This window comes from Eptesicus fuscus, chromosome 7 (genome assembly GCF_027574615.1).
Source record: "Eptesicus fuscus isolate TK198812 chromosome 7, DD_ASM_mEF_20220401, whole genome shotgun sequence".
Lineage (NCBI taxonomy): Eukaryota > Metazoa > Chordata > Mammalia > Chiroptera > Vespertilionidae > Eptesicus > Eptesicus fuscus.
In genome coordinates this window covers 45397534-45418210 of record NC_072479.1, presented here as the reverse complement: position 1 = coordinate 45418210, position 20677 = coordinate 45397534, and the positions used below count along the sequence as shown (strand labels likewise).

Below are 20677 nucleotides of genomic sequence, written 5' to 3'. Positions count from 1 at the left end.
TTAGATCAAAGGAGCAAGAAAAAGTTTCACATAAAAAAAGTCATAGGCAAGGGTAGTATGGACTAATTCAATCTGAAATTGCATCCCCTGTAATCACTATCATAGAGATAACGGATATCACTTTAATGGTCTTGGGCATCGAGCTGGAACTGCTTGGCATCTGCCTGATGAGTAGGCTCTGTAAACTCTTCCCACAGACCTCTGTGTACCAAAGGCCCTAACCTGCCCACACGCTTTCTCCAGGCCAAACAGCATTGGCTACCATTCCACTTACGTGAGCTTTTGAAGTCTTTCTTTTTCAGTCTCCTCCTCATCATGGTTCCACGTGGACTAGTGGAGTAGAGGCTGCGAGGCAAAGTCCCCATGTTCAGGGAACTCAGGCTGTATGCACTCATGGAGGTAGGAGAGAAGGATGAAGACACCAAAGCTGCTGTAAGAGAATGAAGACTTGGCACAGAGCATTCCCAGGTGGGGTGTGAGCCGGCCACACGTGCCAACCAGCGACAACCCAGGAAGACACACAAGACGCACAGCGGTAGCGAGTAAGTGCCCCAACCAGACAGAGACAGGTCTCGGGAGCCGTGGACGCAGCGCTTTAGGTTCTGAGTTACGAGAGCCCATGGACAGCCAGGCGGCCCTCGCACACACAGTGGAACACAGAGAAGCTCGATGAGTTTTGCTTTAGACACACACAAAAATCCCAAACATTAAAACAAGTTTCTCCATAAACAACACAGGGCATCCGATACGTAATCTCATTTTCATAGATACTTTCTGACATGACTTTTGCAAGTGAGTCCACATACACAGAGAAGATCTGCGAATACTGTACGCTATATAGCATTCTGGACGGTTATTTCCTGACCACATGTAAAGCATTCTGAACATGGACATCCTCTCCTCATGACAAATGCTTTCTGATGGAAAAGAAAGAGACTTAGGGGATGCCAGAAATGATAAGTTGCTACAACGAAAAAAGCACACAACGCCCATGAGCCAAATACGGTATGAATCAGATGAGCAAGGAGGGAGATGAAGATCACTTAAATAAAGGGTCAGGAGGAGAAAGCCTGGAACATTACGAGGGCTGTTTGGAGGAGGCGCTTTCGGGAATGTCAGGGCCGGCAGTCTGCCATGGTCAGGGTGGTGCGCGTTAGAGTGATGGTAGGTGTGAAGGCTGCAGTGGCTGCTGGCCCAGGAATCCCAGGTAAGTTGCCTGTCGCTCCTCTGAATTTTCACTGCCCATATGAAGTGATGATGGGAAATAAGAAAAACAAACAAACAAAGAACCAAAAAAGAGGAAAAATAACTGAATTGCACAAATAAGAAGTGTAACAAAAATGAAAGCTTCTTGGAAAAAAAAAATCAAATCTGTCTACTGCCTTTGCCCTTTTCTCAATGGTCAGCAAAACAGATGATTAAAATCAGGATGGAAACTTTCATCTTCCCAAGAATAATGCATGTTTTTCCCCAGCCCATTTCCCCCCTCTTTTAAAGATGCCTCTTGAATCAATTTCTAATCTCCCCCAGTGCCTCAGAGCAGAGATTAAAACCATTTTTTTAAACGTAAAAGTCAACCCCATAATGATTTATGGCACATGATTAGTAATTGAAGATTTGCAAATCTTGGCTAGTTAGTAGCATTTGTTTTGAGAGAGAAAAAAGAAGAAACAATAAATCTCATAGGCTCATGATTCAAGTGGTTTACTGGCCACACATCACAGTTTACTGCTCTGACTTAATTGCACTATGATCCATCACTTGAACTTGATTTTTTTCAACATTGAATCACTCTAATCATCTATCAATATCAGAATCTTACCTGTATCCTAATAAGGAGAAGATAAAAGTCTCAATATAATACATTTTTTTTGTATTTTTGAAAGAAGGTACTTACATTTGAAAGCAATAATTAATTCTTAAAGTATTTCACATATTCTTAAATTTCCTTAAGATGCTATAAAATTTTAATAAAGTTTATTTTAAAATGTTGGCATCCTTTTTATTTTAAAAAAATGTATACTGTGTTTCCACTCTAATTCCAGTATTGTTTCAATTTGATTTTCTACTCAGTGTTCTAAAGTATGACCAATATTATATTTGTTACTATGTCTGATATGAAAATTTTTCATTTAGGCTACTTCAGTGGGTTACAATGGCCAAGAGATTCAGATGTGACCGCTATCTATCTCCTCAGCTTCATACCCTATCATTCCACTCGTCACTGACTGTCCCACCAACAATTGTTGGTAATACAAGCCAGGCTCCTTCCTACCTCAGGGCATTTGCACTTCCTATTCTTTCTGCCTCTAATATTCTCCTCCCAGTTGTTTGCTTGGCTGACTCCTTCTCACCCTTCAGATCTCAGCTCAGCTGCCACCTCCTCAGAGTTGTAGCTGACTTCTGTGACTGAAGTAGCTGTCTTCTCCCACACTATCCTATTACTGTTTTATATTCTGCATAGCACTTACTACTGTTTCATTTATTTAATGCATTTTCAGTGTTTGTCTCTTTATACTAGAAATCCATAGAATAGGAATCTTTGCTGTCTTGCTTACTAGATGTATTGTAGTAACTTTAACCATGCCTATTACATAATGACTGACGAATGAATGAATGAATGAATGAATAGCTGAATGCATGATGAATAGGAATATCAGGGAGAGTGTCCATGTTTGCATTGCTGCAGCATTTTCCTTGAGATAAAGTATTGCAAGGCAAGTCCCTAATGGATTCTCCTTCACCGTCCTTATTCTACTTTGTGGTGTAGAAAAGCATGTTTTATAGCAATGTGCAATCATTGCTGGGTCAGGCTAATCTACACCCACAGCCATCGATTTTACTCTTTACAAAATATTGCCTGTGTTTCCAATGAAGTATAGTGAGTGGACTTCAGAATTCTAAACTGAATTTTTTTTGATCCAGTTCTTTATGGAATGCTTTGAAAATAACTGGGAATTTTTGGGGCTGTCATATATTAGGCAAGTATTTCAAGAGTTTAAAAATAAAACGTTAACTTTTTTTTTTAAACACTGTCTACGTCTATATAACGGCTTGTCTCATAGAGGAGAGCACCGGAATAGGTTAGACTTTGTTACTATAGCAAGCTAAAATGTCACATTTTTATCAAACTCTTTCATTTTGCAAAAAACATTCATACACATTTTCCCATTTAATGGTCCCAATAATAAGAGAAAACTTTCACTGAATACTTGCTATACACCAGACACTGGCTAAGTGCTTTCCCATTGGTTATCTCAGACAGTGTTCTCAATAGAATCGTGAGGTAGGTATTATTCTAACATCCATTTTACAGAAGAAGAAACTGAGGTATAGAAAAGTTGGATAAGTTGCTTAAGGTCCCAAGTGGTGGAGCCATAATTAAAATTCTGGAAGTCCGACTCGAGAGTTCCTTCCCTCAGCCATCACACTACACTGCCTCTGCCTTTGTTACAGATAAATAAATAGTGAAAATACAATGCTGTTCCCATCACTCCATGGTGACATCATTGCTGAAGTCTTAAGAGGTTTCTGCCTTGGAGTTGTCTTCCTCTCTAATCGCACCCTCTTGCCCTGTCTGGGACGTCTGAGGGTACAGGCAACAGCAACTTTGGTGTGGTTCCTGGAGCTCGCCGATGCACATCTTCTTGGCACAGAATATATCAAACCTAGCAATTCCGCTTACATTTACCCCCTAGAGTATCAGTTTCCTTCAATTATAATTATGTATCCCAAAGACCCTCTTTGGGTACAATTTCTAAACTCATTGAAAAGTCATTCTGGCTTATTTACTAGCAAAAGGCACAGTTAACCTCTGATTGCTAGTTGATGTGCCCATTTCTATGTTTCATGAAAACACTGTGGTGAATGCTTTGTTGATAAGCAAAATTTGAAAAATGTTGTATCTCCCTTCACCTGGGATGAGAGACATGCTGTTCAGGCATCAGAGATCTTGAAAAAATAACCAGAACTTCCTTGTGGAAAAAGTGTAAAACTATGTAAGACAACACTACTAATTACAAAAAGAGAAGTCTGAGGATTATGAACACCATTTTTTGAGAGTATTTTTTCCCCCTTCATAACTGTAATCTAATTATGCTTAGGAGCCTATATTTACTTGCTTTTGGAAATGCAAGTCTGATTTTAATGTAAAATGTAGGGAGCTGCTTCTATGCTCGATAAGGAAGATGGTGAGCAATTTTCAGCAAAAGTGGATGATATGGTCACAAATTAGAATTACTTAAATTATCAGTTCCCTGAAAAATCATAAATGACATCATGTTCTCTACAGTGAAGAAAAAGAATTTGTTCTTGGTCTCCATACATTTTAGTGTATACATTCATCTTCTCAAATTGTCTTGGCAGGTAAAAACATTATTTCACACGTTGAAAACAATTTGAACTATTTATTATTTGTATGCAGGGCAAATAAAAAGGAGAAAAATGAGGTTGCTAAGGACAATGACATTTTTAAAGAGTCTGTTAAACATTTCTGGTTCACTGAAACCAGAATTTACCAAGCAATGCGCTCTCCTCCCTACTGTGCTCCAAATCCATGACGACTGCAGATTAGTTTAGGAGAAACTTACAGTTCTAGAAATCTCTCCTCTCAGCCAGTGTGCAGGCAGGAAAGGCCCGTGGGGCCTCCCAACAGGAGGGGCCTGCATCCCCAGGGACTGCATCCTCTGAGCTCCTCATCATTGCCACTCACATGAGGCAGAGTTTCTTCATAACCTGTCTATACAGCATCGTCTCTCCACTCCAATGTGTAAAATTAAAATCTGATAAAGGTAATGCTGTACTAGAGATTTTCATTAGCTCCAGGGCTGCCTAAGCTCCATTTAATTAAAAGAGGTTGCATCCAGCTGACTCATTCAGTATGAAAATTAACTGGCCCTTCTCTTTTTTTCAAATTGCGGAAAAGTGCAGTGTGCTTTAGGAGGTGGGAGACACGTAATACAAATGACCTCCTCATAAGCAAACCTACAATTGCAGAGAAAACTGTTCTCTTTCTCTAAACATACAGCCGTGCCTTCTTCACCTCTAGGGGGCCTTGGAGGCTTCCGGGATTTGATTTCAGGAACAAAAAGGAGGGCACTTGGCTTAAGGAAAAGGATGGAGGAGGAGTTGGAATAAAGCCCCCACTGGGGAGTCTTTCTTCATTTGATTTTGGGCTCAAAGTACTTTTTCTTGCACCAGGTTTTGTTTAAAGAGGCCCAGGTGGAGGGTATATACAGGGAGGGCAAAAATAGGTTTACAGTTGTGAGTATAAGTTGAGAGTTTATTCTACTATTATTATTTACTAGAGGCCTGGTGCACAAAATTCATGCACTCGGGGGGGGGGGTGTCCCTCAGCCCAGCCTTCACCCTCTCCAATCTGGGACCCCATGGGAGATGTCCAACTGCCAGTTTAGGCCCAATCCCCTGGAAGTCGGGCATCCCTCTCACAATATGGGACTGCTGGCTCCCAACCGCTCACCTGCCTGCCTGCCTGATCACCCCTAACCACTCCCCTGTCAGCCTGATCAACGCCTAACTGCTCCCCTGCTGGCCCGATTGCCCCCAACTGCCCTCCTTTGTCGGCCCAATTGCCCCCAACTGCTCTCCCGTGCCAGACCAGTCATCACTAACTGTCCTCCTCTGCTGGCCTGATTGCCCACAACTGCCCTCCCCTGCTGGCCATCTTGTGGCAGCCATCTTGTGACAACATGGGGGTGGCCATCTTATGCGAGGGCATGATGGTCAATTTGCATATTACCTCTTTATTATATAGGATTACTAGAGGCCTGGTGCATGAAAATTTGTGCACTCAGGGGAGTCCCTCAGCCTGGCCTGTGCCCTCTTGCAGTCTGGGACCCCTCAGGGGATGTCTGACTGATGGCTTAGGCCCACTCCCCAGGGGATCAGACATCCCTCTGGCAGCCTGGGAGCCCTCAGGGCATGTCCCACTAACGGCTTAGTCGGACATTCTTAGCACTGCCATTGAGGCCTCTCCCGCCACTGCCATTGCGCTGGCCAACCATGAGCCAGCTTCTGGCTGAGTGACGCTCCCCTTGTGGAAGCGCTCTGACCACCAGGAGGCAGCTCCTGTGTTGAGCGTCTGCCCGCTGGTCGTTAGTGTGCATCATAGCAACCGGTCGTTCCGCCTTTAGGATCAATTTGCATATTACCCTTTTATTACATAGGATGACTGTATTATTTTCCATATGAACAATTGTAAACCTACTTTTGCTCACCCTATAAATACTCAGCAAACTGTGATTTGTGGGATGGTAACACTGTAGATTCCCTCAGCTGACACTTGCTATTGAATAGGTATACTCAAGTATTAGGATTCTCTCAGGGAAGATATTTGGTCAGAAAGGTTGTTCTCCATTCTAAAAATACACTCCTCTGGCAAACAGACAAAATATAGAGAAAGTCAACTCTTCATACAACTATTTCCCACTCCCAAATATTTGAAGGGTCTGCTATTAATACCCACTTTATAATTATTTAAAAAATGAAAGTCTTACTATTTACCTTCATTGTCCTTCAAATAGAGTGGAAATTTAATATAACAGGATACCAAATAACTTCCCTTCTCTCCACACGCAATGTACATCAAAGGTTTTTTTTTTAAATATAAAATATTACTAGCCTGAAAATTCTTCAAAACATTCTCAAACAAGGTTTCTTTGCTTAATTTGGGGCTTTTGAGTGAATGACATGTGTCTTGGCAAAAGAGATTCGGAGGATAAAGACCAGTAAACAAAGATAACCTGCTGTTTTGAAAAGAATGATTAAGACAGAATTAAACCCAGGATCTTCCTAGCTCTGCTGGAAGGAGCAGCAACTGCACAGAGAAAGCAGAGACTTATCCCGACGGCCTCTCACCGTGGTCAGGTCCCTTCAGCGCCAGGCGGGTCTGGTGGTGGGGAAGGATCTCCAGCTTGACCTGGTCGGTGGTGTTGGCCAGGAACTGGGTCGCCTCGGCTAGCGTGCAGTACTCCATGCTGGTGCCGTCGATGGACAGGATGTGGTCGCCCACGTGCAGTGCTCCACACCTGTGTGAGGGGGAAAGGCTCAGTGTGCTTCCTCTTTGGAATGTGGCTTTCATGTCCTTCAAAGTTACAATTTCACAGTTTCCATTTACCCCCCAAAATACTGGAGTGTTATAGGAAACACCCTGGCAAATGTTAAGAACATAGGAATAGGAATGTAAAACCTTGTGGCACACACAGAAAAACTCAAGGAAGTGTTTTCCTCGTGTCCTTCGAAAACCAGCAAACAATTATTTGGGGGCAAAGGTGCCAAATGTTGAGGGGAAATGAGCGGGGGGACAGGGAAGGATGGGCAACCTGTTTCCCTTGCCTCTTTCTGTGATGTTTCCTCCCAGGTTTTTGTGTTTATAAATATGATTGGTAAATATTCAGAATGTCAAGATGTGACACACGGAGTTCGAACAGGGACACTGACAACTATTTTATATGTGAAGGGGAGTAACTTGGGGAAGTTCAGCTAACACTTCCTCACAATCGTTTCACACAGGCCCCTAGATTGTCAGTTCTGTATTCTTGTGTTTTATTTTGTTATTCTGGAGTTAAACACTTATGAGTACAAAAGCTCTCAAAGACGGTGGGAATTATGCAGGAGGCACTAAACCAAGGCCTACGTGGTGAGAATTGGGGAGCGCTGGGGGCAGAAGGGGCTGCTACATCTCGCTGAGCTCAGAGACTGGGTACTGGGTGAGCAGAGAAAAGCAAACCCCGTGGTCAGCACCACACTTGAGGTACCAGGCAAGTGGACAGCTCCTTACACTGCTTACCCCTGCGGAATGGGAAAAGACAGGGAGGAAATGAAAGCATCCTGCACCACTGAACTGGACACACCTGGATCAGTGGCCGTCATGGTTAAAGGACAGAATGCAAGGTAAGACCACAGTGGGGTGGTAGGCTGACCACTACAGGGGTTGCTGCATGTCACTGCACACAGCCAGAGGTGTACCAGGCATGGTGAGGGCATATGGGGAAGTGGGCTGAAGACATGCAGGGTGAACTGGGCATTCAATCTTATCTAAAAACGTCCACAGTGAGAATAGTTCACCTCTCAAAACAAAAGCATTTCAAGTCATCTCTTCCATCTAAAATGATAATTCCACGTGGAGGTACTTGGAGTGCTTCAGCTATGGGAGGTGGGCATTTTCTTACCAGAAGTTGTAAAATAATGTATTAGGTGGTAAAGTCATCTTTGTTATCCCTCTTCTAACTTGTAAGTCTAAAATGTCAATTAGGAAAAGGAATTCAAGAAAAAGGACTTCCTATTTTTACTGTCATAGAAATGAATGATGTTTTTAGAGACCCTTTAAGTTTGTGAAACCATCAGATTAACATACTAAAAGTTGGGCCTTTCTTTAAAGACGGTGTAATTAAAAAATAGTTTTATTCCTTTAAGAGAAAAGGACTGGGGCTCTATGGTGGCAGGACTGAATTGTTAGCCGTCAGGGAATGCCATGGCTTCCCTGCATGGAGCCTAATAAAGTTCTGCTCAGCTGCTCTCGTCCCAGGACATTGTAGGAAAACTTACTCAGCTTGACTTTTTTCTTTTCCATTTTCAAAGGCCACACCAAACATTTGGAGGAGGTGACATTACATCATGGGGTGGCTGATAAGGGAGGTGAATTTTTAAGCCCTAGTACACGAACTTGTTTTCTAAATGAAACTTGTGTAAATTGGCAGGAGAGCTGTGTTTTACTGTGTGTGTATGCATGCATGTGTGTGTATGTATACAGTATACATCACATATGCATGTATATACATATATAAAAACCTGTGTACATATACTATTTGTGTGTGTGTTTTAGCACACATGCCGTTTTGAAACGCTGGTGCTTCCTGCGACACTCACCTGTCCGCAATGCTTGCAGGTTTGATTTTGTCTATGACAATGACCTGCTTGTTACAGCACATCGAGGTAGTAAGGGCAACCCCAAGGCTGGCACCAGGAGTTTTGGCAACTTCAACTAGTAATGGCCCGGATGCTGTTGCCACAGAATCTATGAAAGAACGAATTTCAGAAAACAAAACAAAATTAGACAAATAAGCATCCAGACACACACAAAAAATGGAGGATGTTCAGTCTGATATTGGTCTATTGATTTCATCACTGAAACTTAAAATTTCCTCCAAATGACATCCCCACAGCCAGCGGCAACTTCTTGGGGTATCTCCTAGGACACCTGTTCCAGGCAGCTGGTCTTCAGTAATACGGGCACAGGCCTATCTCTTCAATTACTGCTAAGCTTCACGTCAGTAGGGATAAGGTCTGTGTATCTTTATGCCCTCTATATCTAGTATGCCCTCTAGACCTAGTATGTGCCTTGCACATACAGTGCCTGGCACATACTAGGTCTCCCAATAAATATTTTTAAATTAATTAATCAATGCAATAAACATCTTAGCACCTACTCTGGATAGCTGGGTGCTAGAAGAAAGGAAGGAAGGAAAGTGGGAAAGCGAGAAGGAGGGAGGGAGAATGGATGGAAGTGTGGGTGGATAGATGGGTAGGTAAATGGATGATATCTCTAATTAACCACATAGCAGGAATGTGTACACTAAGTTGAATCTGTAAATCCGTTGGTTCTTTCCTTATTTTAGACCTGATCTGGGGTCCCCTCTCCCTCAGGAGTGACTTCAGACATGCTTTATTTTTGCTTCGGAACACTCTTCATTCCTTCAGCTCCTACTGACCCTTGGGGACTCAGTGTAAACATCAGTTCCTCCGGGGAGCCTCTCCTGATTCATGGTTTCTCTGTGCGCCCACAGCCTGCTGTATTCCTGCTTGTAGCAGACACCTCAGTGGCATAAAAGGCAGTGTGGATTATATGCCTCTGTCCCCCCCAGACTGTAGTCTTGCTGCAAAGGCAGAGACTGTGTCTTGTCTGTCACAGCATCCTCAGTGCCTGGGATAGTGATGGGTACAGAGGAGTGTGCAATCAATTGCTGTTGTTGAATGAATGTATGGACAAATGACAAAACTCATGAAATAGCTTAAAGCTCAGAAGAGGCAGGGGTAATACAGGAAAGAGCCCTGGACACAGAGTTAGAACATCTGCATTTAACTCTTCTTTTCACAATATTTTGGTCATGACTCTTTAGACAAGTTACTAAAACCTTCCAAGTCTGCTTGCTTATCTATAAAACGGTATCCTTTTCAAGTGTTTATTACACCAAAAACAACGTGTAATTAAACATTTTATAATTTTCAAAGTGCTATATAGAACACAATTATTATTGATACTAGAGGCCCTGTGCACGAAATTCGTGCATGGAGGGGGGTTGTCCCTCAGCCCAGCATGTACCCTCTCCAATATGGGACCCCTCAAGTGATGTCCGACTGCCCGTTTAGGCCCGATCCTAAACGGGCAGTCGGACACCCCTCTCACAATCCAGGACTGCTGGCTCCCAACTGCTTGCCTGCCTGCCTTCCTGATTGCCCCTAACCACTTCTGCCTGCCAGCCTGATCACCCCCTAACCACTCTGCTGCCAGCCTGTTTGCCCCCAACTTCCCTCCTCTACCGGCCTGGTCACCCCTAACTGCCCTCTCCTGCAGGGTTGATCACCTCCAACTGCCCTCCCTTGCAGGCCTGGTCCTTCTCAACTGCCCTCCCTTGCAGGCTGGGTGCCCCCCAACTGCCCTCTCCTGCTGGCCATCTTGTGGTGGCCATCTTGTGTCCACATGGGGGCAGGATCTTTGACCACATGGGGGCAGCTATATTGTGTGTTGCAGTGATGATCAATCTGTATATTACTCTTTTATTAGATAGGATAGAGGCCTGGTACAGGGGTGGGGGCCAGCTGGTTTGCCCTGAAGGGTGTCCGGGATCAGGTGGGGGTTCCCTTGGGGTGTGGGGCAGCCTGAGCGAGGGCCTGTGGTGGTTTGTAGGCCGGCCACACCCCCTGGCAACCCAAGTGGAGGCCCTGGTATCTGGAATTTATTTTCCTTCTACAATTGAAACTTTGTAGCCTGGAGCAGAGCCAAGCCTGGGGCTCCCTCCGAGGCCGGCAGCCATTTCTGTTGGGGTTATAATTGAAACTTTGTTGCCTTAAACGGGTGGACCCGGCCAGGGTGTGCGGAAAGCTTTGCTTCCCCTGTTGCCGGCGGCAACCCTGGCCTGCTCTCTCAAGCTCCATTCTGCGGCCATTTGTTTGAATTTGTTTACCTTCTATAATTGAAACTTTGTAGCTTGAGTGGAGGCTTAGGCCTGGCAAGAGCAGGCAGAAAGCTTGGCTTCCTCTGTTACCTAAGAAACCTTGCTCTCTGTGGCTGTAGCCATCTTGGTTTGGGTTAATTTGCATGCTCGCTCTGATTGGATGGTGGGTGTGGCTTGTGGGCATGGCTTGTGGGTATGGCTTGTGGGTGTGTCGGAGGTATGGGCAATTTGCATATCTGTCTATTATTAGGTAGGATATTATGACCTCAAGCTTTGAGTCATCTCATTTTTCAAGACTGTCTTTCTGATTTTTACTGCTCTGGTGTTTGAGACTTCATTACTACAACCTTGTCATTATCACCAAGGCGCCACTCAGCTATGGTAAACAGGAAGTCTGTACTCCTGCTGCTGAGGCTCAGGCAGTCTGCACTGACTCCTGAAGACAAAAGTTCCATGGGGAGAGCCATTTTCAGTCTGAGATGCAATAACATATTTCTTAAATGAGGTAAAGACAGAATATTCATGCCAGCAACAAATGATTGGTGATATTGAAATAATTTAGTCATTAAAAAAAAGAAAAGAAATAATTTGCCCTGCCTGGTGTGATTCAGTTGGTTGAGTGTGGTCCCTGTACCAAGAGGTCACGGGTTTGATTCCTGGTCAGGACACATACCTGGGTTATGGGCTCAATCCCCTTTAGGGGGTGTGCAGGAGGCAGCCGATGGATGTTTCTCTCTCATCTATGTTTCTCTCTCTCTCTCTCTTTCTCCTTTCCTCTCTCTCTAAAAACATATTGAAAAAAGAAATTATTTAGTTCTAAAAATGGTTGAGAGACCATTAGGGCCTGTATCTCTTCCTGTCAATTCCAGGGCAGAGCCTCATTGCTAATAGCTGCAAGGAGCCAACAATCTTGGTCTGCTAAGAGGACTTTTTGGACCTGCAGTTTCATGGCTGTAATTTTCCCATTATATTATTATAACTCCCAGAGATTGTTCCCAACCTAACCCTACAGTGGCTGCTACTCTCTGGTCTTGCTCACCTTGCTGTTTGAATTCCCCTCACCTAGGGGTTTATAGTGAGTGGTCCCTGTGCCTATATGCAACAGCAGTTTGCTCCTCATCTGTGGCAGCTGGGGCCCCCGAGAAAGAATTCTGGTCAGTCCCTGAAGCCCCTGATTTAGTCGTCCTTCCATGATGAGAGTAGTTGATCCTGCCTACCTCTCAACTCTAATAGTCAAAGTTCTGCCACAACCCACGTGCACCTGGTCTGATGTCTCCAGCTCTATCCAGAAGCTTGCTGTCCTCTTCCTTGAGCCTGGTGCCCCCTGAAAACCCCACTTCCTGCTCAGGTTGAACCTCACAGGAGGCCCTGGCCTCCCAGGGTGTTTCTACGTATTCTATCTAATAAAAGAGTAATATGCAAATTGACCATCACACCAAGACACAAGATGGCCACAACCATGTGGTCAAAGATGGCTGCCCCCATGTGGACACAAGATGGCCACCACAAGATGGCCTGCAGGGGAGGGCAGTTGGGGGTGACCAGGCCGGCAGAGAAGGGCAGTTGGGGGAGACCAGGCCAGCAAGGGAGGGCAGTTGGGGGAGACCCAGGCCTGCAGGGAAGGGCAGTTGGGGGGGATGCAGGCCTGCAGGGGAGGGCAGTTGTGGGCAATCAGGCCAGCAGGGAGGGCAGTTAGGAGTGACTGGGCCAGCAGAGGAGGCCAGTTGGGGGAGACCAGGTCAGCAGGGAGGGAAGTTGGGGGGGGACCAGACCTGCAGGGTAGGGCAATTGGGGGGGACCAGGCCTGCAGGGGAGGGCAGTTGTGGGCGATCAGGCCAGCAGGGAGTGCAGTTAGGAGTGACTGGGCCAGCAGAGGAGGGCAGCTGGGGGAGACCAGGTCGTCAGGGAGGGCAGTTGTGGGGGACCAGACCTGCAGGGTAGGGCAATTGGGGGGGACCAGGCCTGCGGGGAGGGCAGTTGTGGGCAATCAGGCCAGCAGGGAGTGCAGTTAGGAGTGACTGGGCCAGCAGAGGAGGGCAGTTGGGGGAGACCAGGTCAGCAGGGAGGGCAGTTGGGGGGGACCAGGACTGCAGTAGAGGGCAGTTGGGGAGGAACCAGACCTGCAGTGGAGGACAGTTGGGGGGAACCCAGGTCTGCAGGGGAGGGCATTTGGGGGAACCAGGCCTGCAGGGTAGGGCAATTAGGGGGACCAGGCCTGCAGGGGAGGGCAGTTGGGGGGGACCAGGACTGCAGGAGAGGGCAGTTGGGGGAGGCAGGCCTGCAAGGGAGAGCAGTTGGGGGGGGGTGGGGGACCAGGCATGCAGGGGAGGGCAGTTGGGGGAGGGACCAGGCCGGCAGTGGAGGGCACTTGGAGGGGGGGACCAGGCCTGCAGTGGAGGACAGTTGGGGGGGGGACCCAGGCCTGCAGGGGAGGGCAGTTGGGGGGGACCAGGCTAGCAGGGGAGGGCAGTTGGGGGGGACCAGGCTAGCAGGGGAGGGCAGTTGGGGGGTACCAGGCCTGCAGGGGAGAGCAGTGGGGGGGACCAAGCCTGGAGGGGAGGGCAGTTGGGGGGGGGGCAGGCCAGCAGGGGAGGGCAGTTGGGGGGGACCAGGCCAGCAGGGGAGGGCAGTTGGGAGCCAGCAGTCCTGGATTGTGAGAGGGATGTCCGACTGCCCGTTTAGGCCCGATCCCAGTGGTCGGACATCCCTCAAGGGGTTACAGATTTGAGAGGGTGCAGGCTGGGCTGAGGGACACTCCCCCCTTGTGCACGAATTTCATGCACTGGGCCTCTAGTATTTATAGAACTTTAGAAGGGCTAATTTTAGAGGGACCAATTTCCCAAATGACTTCCCATAGACTTGTTGAATTTTAATAGGTATGTTTGTGAGGTGGCAATCACATATGCTCCTCCATCTGGTTTGCTTATGTCTAAAGATAAACTTATTTGGCTTAACAGATGAAAGTAATCAAGTTTCTCTGTTACTTATTAAGTTAATCTCTTACAAATGACAGAAAATGACAATTGTTCCTTGGTATCCTATCTTCCCTTTTCTTCAGTAATAAGCTTCCTAAGAGTTAGCTGAGCAAATGGCTTTCCCGTTAAGGACAGCACTTCCCAGACTCTTTTGCAGCGAGGTGCAGTCCTGTGACTAAGTTTCAGTCAATGGGAAGTGTGTGGAAGAGAGATGTGACCCATTTTGGATGTGCAGTGAAAAAATGGCTGTTTGCCTCTTCCTCATTTCCCACTTCTTGCTGATGCCATGTGTGTGCCCAGAATTGATGAGTCACGTTCGGCCATGAAGACAGGGGCATGGAGCTCAACATAGAGGAAGGGTAGGTCCCTGACACCATATCTCCAGAGATTGCTTAATCACCCAAGAAATAGACAAATATCTGTCACCTCAAGTCCATGAAGAGATGTGAATGCACTGGGTGCCTGGGAGAAGACGCTGTCTGGCCCTAGGAGAATCTGCCAGACTGGCCTAACTATAGAGGACTCTAAGCAAACCATGATGACTGACAGCTGAACAGAACCATGGAGTAGAAGGTGCTTATTTCAGTCCTAGTCAGAAACAGATGGTACTCAAATTAGGACAATTTGAGGAGAGTGTCATAAGGGGCTATTTAGAAAGATGTGATAAGGTTGTAGGGAAACCACAGGGATAATGCAATACTCTAGGGCCAGAAGCAATAGGGCACCATGCCCCTCTAGACCTGAAGAAGCAAAGGATAGAACTGTTAGTGGAACCAGGATTTGGAGAGGGTATTTGTGGACAGGGCTACCTGACAGGACCTGGGACCTTCCCTCAAAGAATGCAGCCAGCCCCGGTGAATCTACAGGGAGGAAGCCAGGGAAAAACATCCTCTGTCACTGTTCTCCCTCTCTCTGACCTCCTGCCATGATTCACTATTAGCTAAACCCAGAAGGAGCCAGAGGCATGGGAGCCTATCATGCAGGGCAACAGGGCATAGCACAGAGCAGCAAGGAGAAGGGCAGTGAGTGGCTCTGGAGGTAAAAAGAAGGATGTCCTTATTTGTATATGTCTCCATGCAGCTTCTTTCCACAAACGTCTGGAGGCTGCTTGCTTTAAACAATATATGTAATATAAGGAAATACTAAGGAAGAAGAAAAAGCGACTACAAATGCCTTGCCCACACGGGTTAATAGAGAATTTAAAAAATAGCTGAACTATATAGGTAAACCCACAGAGACAGAAAGTAGATTCGAAATGGCCAGGGGGTGGGGACAGAGTGACTGCTCAAGTTTTGTAACTACACAGAGGTGATGGTTGCACAACATTGTGAATGTACAACATGCTACTCAACTATACACTTTAAAAGTGTTATGTGGATTTTGCTTCAATTAAATAAAATAGGATTCTGAACCTCTGGAAACCAGGACAATAAAGGAAACATGGTCAAATATACAGTTGTCACTGCTGGAAAGGAGAAAGTCTGTCCCTACAATGGAAATAACGATTCTTCAAGCAGAGAGTCCTAAAACATATCTCTCCCCCGGGTTTTATGCATAGTAAATGCTGCTCACTGATAAATGGGCAATGTCCTCCACACATTTCTATAATAGGATGCAGAGGTGGTTTCCAATGGCCATTCCTTCATCAAGGTTGAGGCATAAGGTTAAAAAGCAAATGAAGGATGATGTCTCTATAATGGAAAAGCTAATGTGATGGTTTGATCTAAAGACAGATCCTAGGGTGGACAGACTGGATGTCTCTCTGGGGAATCTTTCCTAGATATCCGTCTTTCCCCTCATTTAGTTTTCCAACAGAAGCTGGGCATTAGACAACGTAAGACGGTCCCCTGTGATGAGACCCTGGTATGCTGGCAAGTTATATACACGACTGAGACCACATCCAAAAGCTTTGGGCATCAGCTAAATCGGCAGCAGGATCAACGTACTATCAGGAGGCAGGAGAGGCCCATGTTCCGGCAAAAACAGAGGAGCGCCCACCTCACATTCCCACAGAACGGGGCTTCCTCATTCATCATTCCTGCACCATGAATTCAAAATATACTCTTACTGAGCGCCAACTATATACCAGGAACATCAGAAGATGCTGGGGACTCATAGATGACAATGTTAGGATTCCCCCTTCTGGTAACCCCTGGGGATCCCTTGCAGAGAAGGTGGCGGAGCAGGGCAGACTCCTGGATTTCACGACGGAAACTTATTCTGTTGAACCTCATGAAGTTTCTAGTTACTTTTTTTTTAAACTGAAGACACCAAATATTTGCAATTTACTCCCCACCGCACCTCTGCCCCAATGAAATCTTTAATCTAGTAGGGTCAGCATATTTATAAAAAATACTGGGTTATCTAATAGGATGTGATCTCCAGGTTCCTAGGAAAATTACTCAAGTGTGGCAAAAGATCCACAGAAGGGGGTGGAAGCTCCCTGTCCCTGTCCCTGCCTGTAGAACAGCAATTGTTATTACTAAATATCTACAGTACATGACAAGGGAATGGCAGTGACAATGAGACCTACGGGGGTCTGAGTAGGCTGAGCATGGTGGTTGGGATGCGTGCGTTAGGTGAGATAGAATTTGATCTTAAGATCTCTCAGCTGCCTCTATTTTCATGGGCTCTAGGAAAACAACGAACTATTTTAGCAAGTACGGCTTTCCAGCATTACCCATGTGGCAGTTCCTTTGTGCATCACAGAAGGGGACCTACAAATGTTAACGTTTAGTGATCATTAGCCTTCTCTGGCAATTGCTTTCCATAATAAATGTCTCCCCACAATAACATCAAGACGCTCATGCTGCCTTGTGGTATTAAGCCTATTTCCCTAGCTGCCACCCAATTTCATCTTCAGAGGGCCTCGGGAAAAACAGGAGTCCAAAAGCCCTGGCTTTATTCCAAGATGTCTAATGAGATGCACAGGAAAAGAAAAAGCAAGCAGACAGGGTGGATGAATGGGGCACTCTGATTTAAGAAAGTGCACAAGAAAAAAAAATGGAGTGTGTCAAAATGAGAAAAATAAACAGAAGAAACATGAGGAAGAAATCATCAAGAACCCATCCCCTGACAGAAGATTAGTTACTCCTGCTGAAGTGAAGCATGGTTGAGAAAAATGGATCATGCAGATATAAATTCTTCATGGTTAAAGATGTCTCAGTCATTAAGATATTTGCACCACACTGAAGCCCTTGCATGCGGTGTTGATTTATAGGCCACGTAATTACATAGGATATGCTGATGGCTGTTTGCATGGGAAAACACACTGGATTTTTATTCTGTTAATCAGTTTTCCCACCCTGAGCCCACATTTCAATCAGAGTACACGCTTGGTTAGAACCTCCCAGAGGGTGGCAGAAAGACTGTGTGTGGTCAGGCCAGCTTTCCCTGCCTTACATTCCTGCCAATAAAAAGTACCTTTCGGGCGCTTTTCAACTCATCCGTTAGTTAAAAGTATTTTTATTAGTGATAGTCTGTTCATACAATGCTACTAATAATTTCAATGCTTTTCAGATGAGCTAAACTTTGATAAATTTTCTTGTTAACTTAAAAAAAAGGCCAACTTGTTTCAGTCTATTGACATATACTACTTGAGAAATATTCTGGTAGAACAAAAAGTATACCTTCCATGTTCAAGTGAGTTTTATCTTAAATCCTAAGTCTTTCTGGGGGAGTTAAAGGAGACAACTTGAATAATTACTATATTGTAGGAAGAGTTTAAAGCAAGGAGCACTCAAAAATAAGTCCCATGTCAACTTGAACTTGGCTAAAGCATGACTGGTGATTAACTCTCATTCTCCTAATCAGGCTCACCCTAGTCATTTTATTAACTTTGGAATGTCTTCAATTCCTCCATGCTCCCCCCACCCATTTTACATGACAGATTTTTTTTTTTGTAGCCTGCTTATTGGGTTACAGTGTGTTTTTAAAATTTTATTGAAGTGAAAGAAACATTCAGAGAAATACATAAATCATAAGTTTGCAGTTGTTTAATTTTCATAAGCTGAACACATCAGTGTAACCACACCCAGATCTAGAAATAAAACATTACCAGCATCAAAGAGTCCCCCCACCATATACTCCTTTAAATCACTCCCCTGTCCCACAGGTAACTTCTAACAGCATAGGTTACTACTGTTTACTCTTATGCTTTTTAAAAAACAGACTCAGTTCATACTCTTCTGTATCTGGCTACTTTTGCTCAATATTATGTTCATGAGATTCATGCATATGGTTGGAGTAATTTTAGATCATGCACATTCTCATCTATAATAATAAAAGCATAGTATGCTAATTAGACCAGACATCCTTCTGGATGACCTTCTGGACAAAGCTGGGGCTACGAGGGAAGCCCGGGTCCTGGGTGCCAGAGGGAAGCCGATACCAGCAGCTGGGGGAAGGAAGGCCTACTCTTGCACAAATTTTGTGCATCGGGCCTCTAGTTGCTATATAATATTCCATTGGGTGAATGTGCTATAATTTATCCCTTCTACTACTTAGGTGTTTTCTGGCTAAGACAAATATTATTACTATGAATGTTTTGGGTTATACTTTTATAAGCACAGGTATGCATTTCTGTGGGAGTCATGACCAGGAGTGGCACTGTGGGGTTGTAGGCTATGAATATGTTCAGCTTAAGTAAATACTGTCAAAGAGTTTCCCAAAGAGTTGTATGGATTTACCTTCTCACCAGCAGGAAAGGAACTTTCAGCTGCTCTACATGTTTGTCACCTCTTGCAGTCTTTCCTATTGTGGGACTCAGGTGGGTATGCAGTGGCATCGCATTGTGGTTTCAATTTGCATTCCCCTGACTAAGGTGCTGAGCAATCTTTCATGGCTTATTAGTCATTTGGATATCCTTTTATATAGTATCTGTTCAAGTTTTTGTCCCTCCCACCCCCAACTTTCTATTAGGTTATCTGGCTTATTGATTTGTGGGAATTAACAAACATTTGATGAGTCCTTTATTGGATATATAGTTTGTAAATATATTTTCAAGCCCTTGTGTGGCTTACTATTTCAGACTCTTAATGATCTCTTTAAATAAAGAGAAGTTCTTAATTATTATTTTTTTATGTTAGTAGTTTATGTTTTCTGTTTAAGAAATCTTTCCTTACTATAAAGTCATGATGATGTTCTCCTATGCATTTCCAACAGGCCTGATTATCTAATCTTCACCTTTATATCAGTAGCCCATTTGAATTGGTTTCTATGTCTGGTGTGGAGTAGGGTCACAATATATTTTATCTACATGGACATAACTGACCTATCACCAGTTTTTGAAAAGACCATTCTTTCCTCACTCCATTTATTATCACCTGTCATAAACTAGATGGCTATATATGTACTAGAGGCCCGGTGCACAAAATTCATGCATGGAGGTTGGGGGGGGGGTGGTCCCTCAGCCTTGCCTGCACTCTCTCGCAATCTGGGATCCCTCTAGCAATCTGGGACCGCTGGCTCCTAACCACTTGCCTGCCTGCCTGATTGCCCCTAACCACTCGCCTGCCTGCCTGATCACCCCTAACCACTCGCCTGCCTGCCTGATCACTCCTAACCACTCACCTGCCTGCCTGATTGCCCCTAACCCCTCTGCCTGCCTGCCTGATCACCCCTAACCACTCGCCTGCCTGCCTGATCACCCCTAACCCCTCTGCCTGCCTGCCTGATCGCCCCTAACCACTCTGCCTGCCTGCCTGATCACCCCTAACCACTCGCCTGCCTGCCTGATCACCCCTAACCACTCTGCCTGTCTGCCTGATCACCCCTAACCACTCTGCCTGCCTGCCTGATCACCCCTAATCCTTCTGCCTGCCTGCCTGATCGCCCCTAACTGCTCACCTGCCTGCCTGATTACCCTAACTGCCACTGCCTCGGCCCCTGCCGCCATGGTTTCATCCAGAAGGACATCTGGAATGATGTCTGGAAGGTCGTTAGGCTGTCCGGTCTAATTAGCATATTACACTTTTATTATTATAGATAGTTCTGTTTCTGGACACTGTTCTATTCTATTGGTCAATCTGGCTGTTGTTCTTAATGACTTTTTACTAGATCTTGACATCTGGTCCTGTAAGAGCTCTGGTTTTGTTGTTCTTCAAGATGGCACTGGCTTCCCCTGGCCCTTTGCAGAGTGATGTTTTACTATGTATCAGTTCAGAGAAAACTAGAACCCAGTAACTAAGTAAGTGAAGGAGTTTAGGCCCCTGGCTAAAGAAATCTATGAAATAACCGTGACAGGATTTACATGGTAGGCTTCAGTATTAAATCTGATAGACTGACATAGTATTTATAGATATTTAAACATGTTTTGCAGAATACTAACAAAAGTTCTCCAACTTAAAATTTTAGGGTTCTTGTTCTTAAATTTTAAACTTGTAAAAGAGAGAATAAAATAAGTCAGGTCACAACATTTTTTGAAGAAGTATCTGAGCTCCGACATGGTGACGCTGGGACGCACTCTGTAGACAAGGCATGTCCCTTACCACACAAGCTTGGGAAGCTTCC

General features: G+C 45.1%; 1 protein-coding gene and 1 pseudogene across 1 annotated transcript in view; both read right to left on the bottom strand.

Annotated features, from left to right (window-relative positions):
- Positions 1 to 20677, bottom strand: part of GRIP1 (glutamate receptor interacting protein 1) — a 233869-nt gene that overhangs the window by 87214 nt on the left and 125978 nt on the right. Inside the window, exons 8-11 of the mRNA XM_028156465.2 lie at positions 8887 to 9034; positions 6877 to 7046; positions 1083 to 1238; positions 275 to 430 (exon numbers count right to left, since the gene is read on the bottom strand). Of these exons, the coding sequence (XP_028012266.2) occupies positions 275 to 430; positions 1083 to 1238; positions 6877 to 7046; positions 8887 to 9034 (630 nt within the window). The remainder of the gene's footprint in view (positions 1 to 274; positions 431 to 1082; positions 1239 to 6876; positions 7047 to 8886; positions 9035 to 20677) is intronic.
- On the bottom strand, positions 3032 to 3140 carry LOC114234187 (small nucleolar RNA SNORA28; annotated as a pseudogene).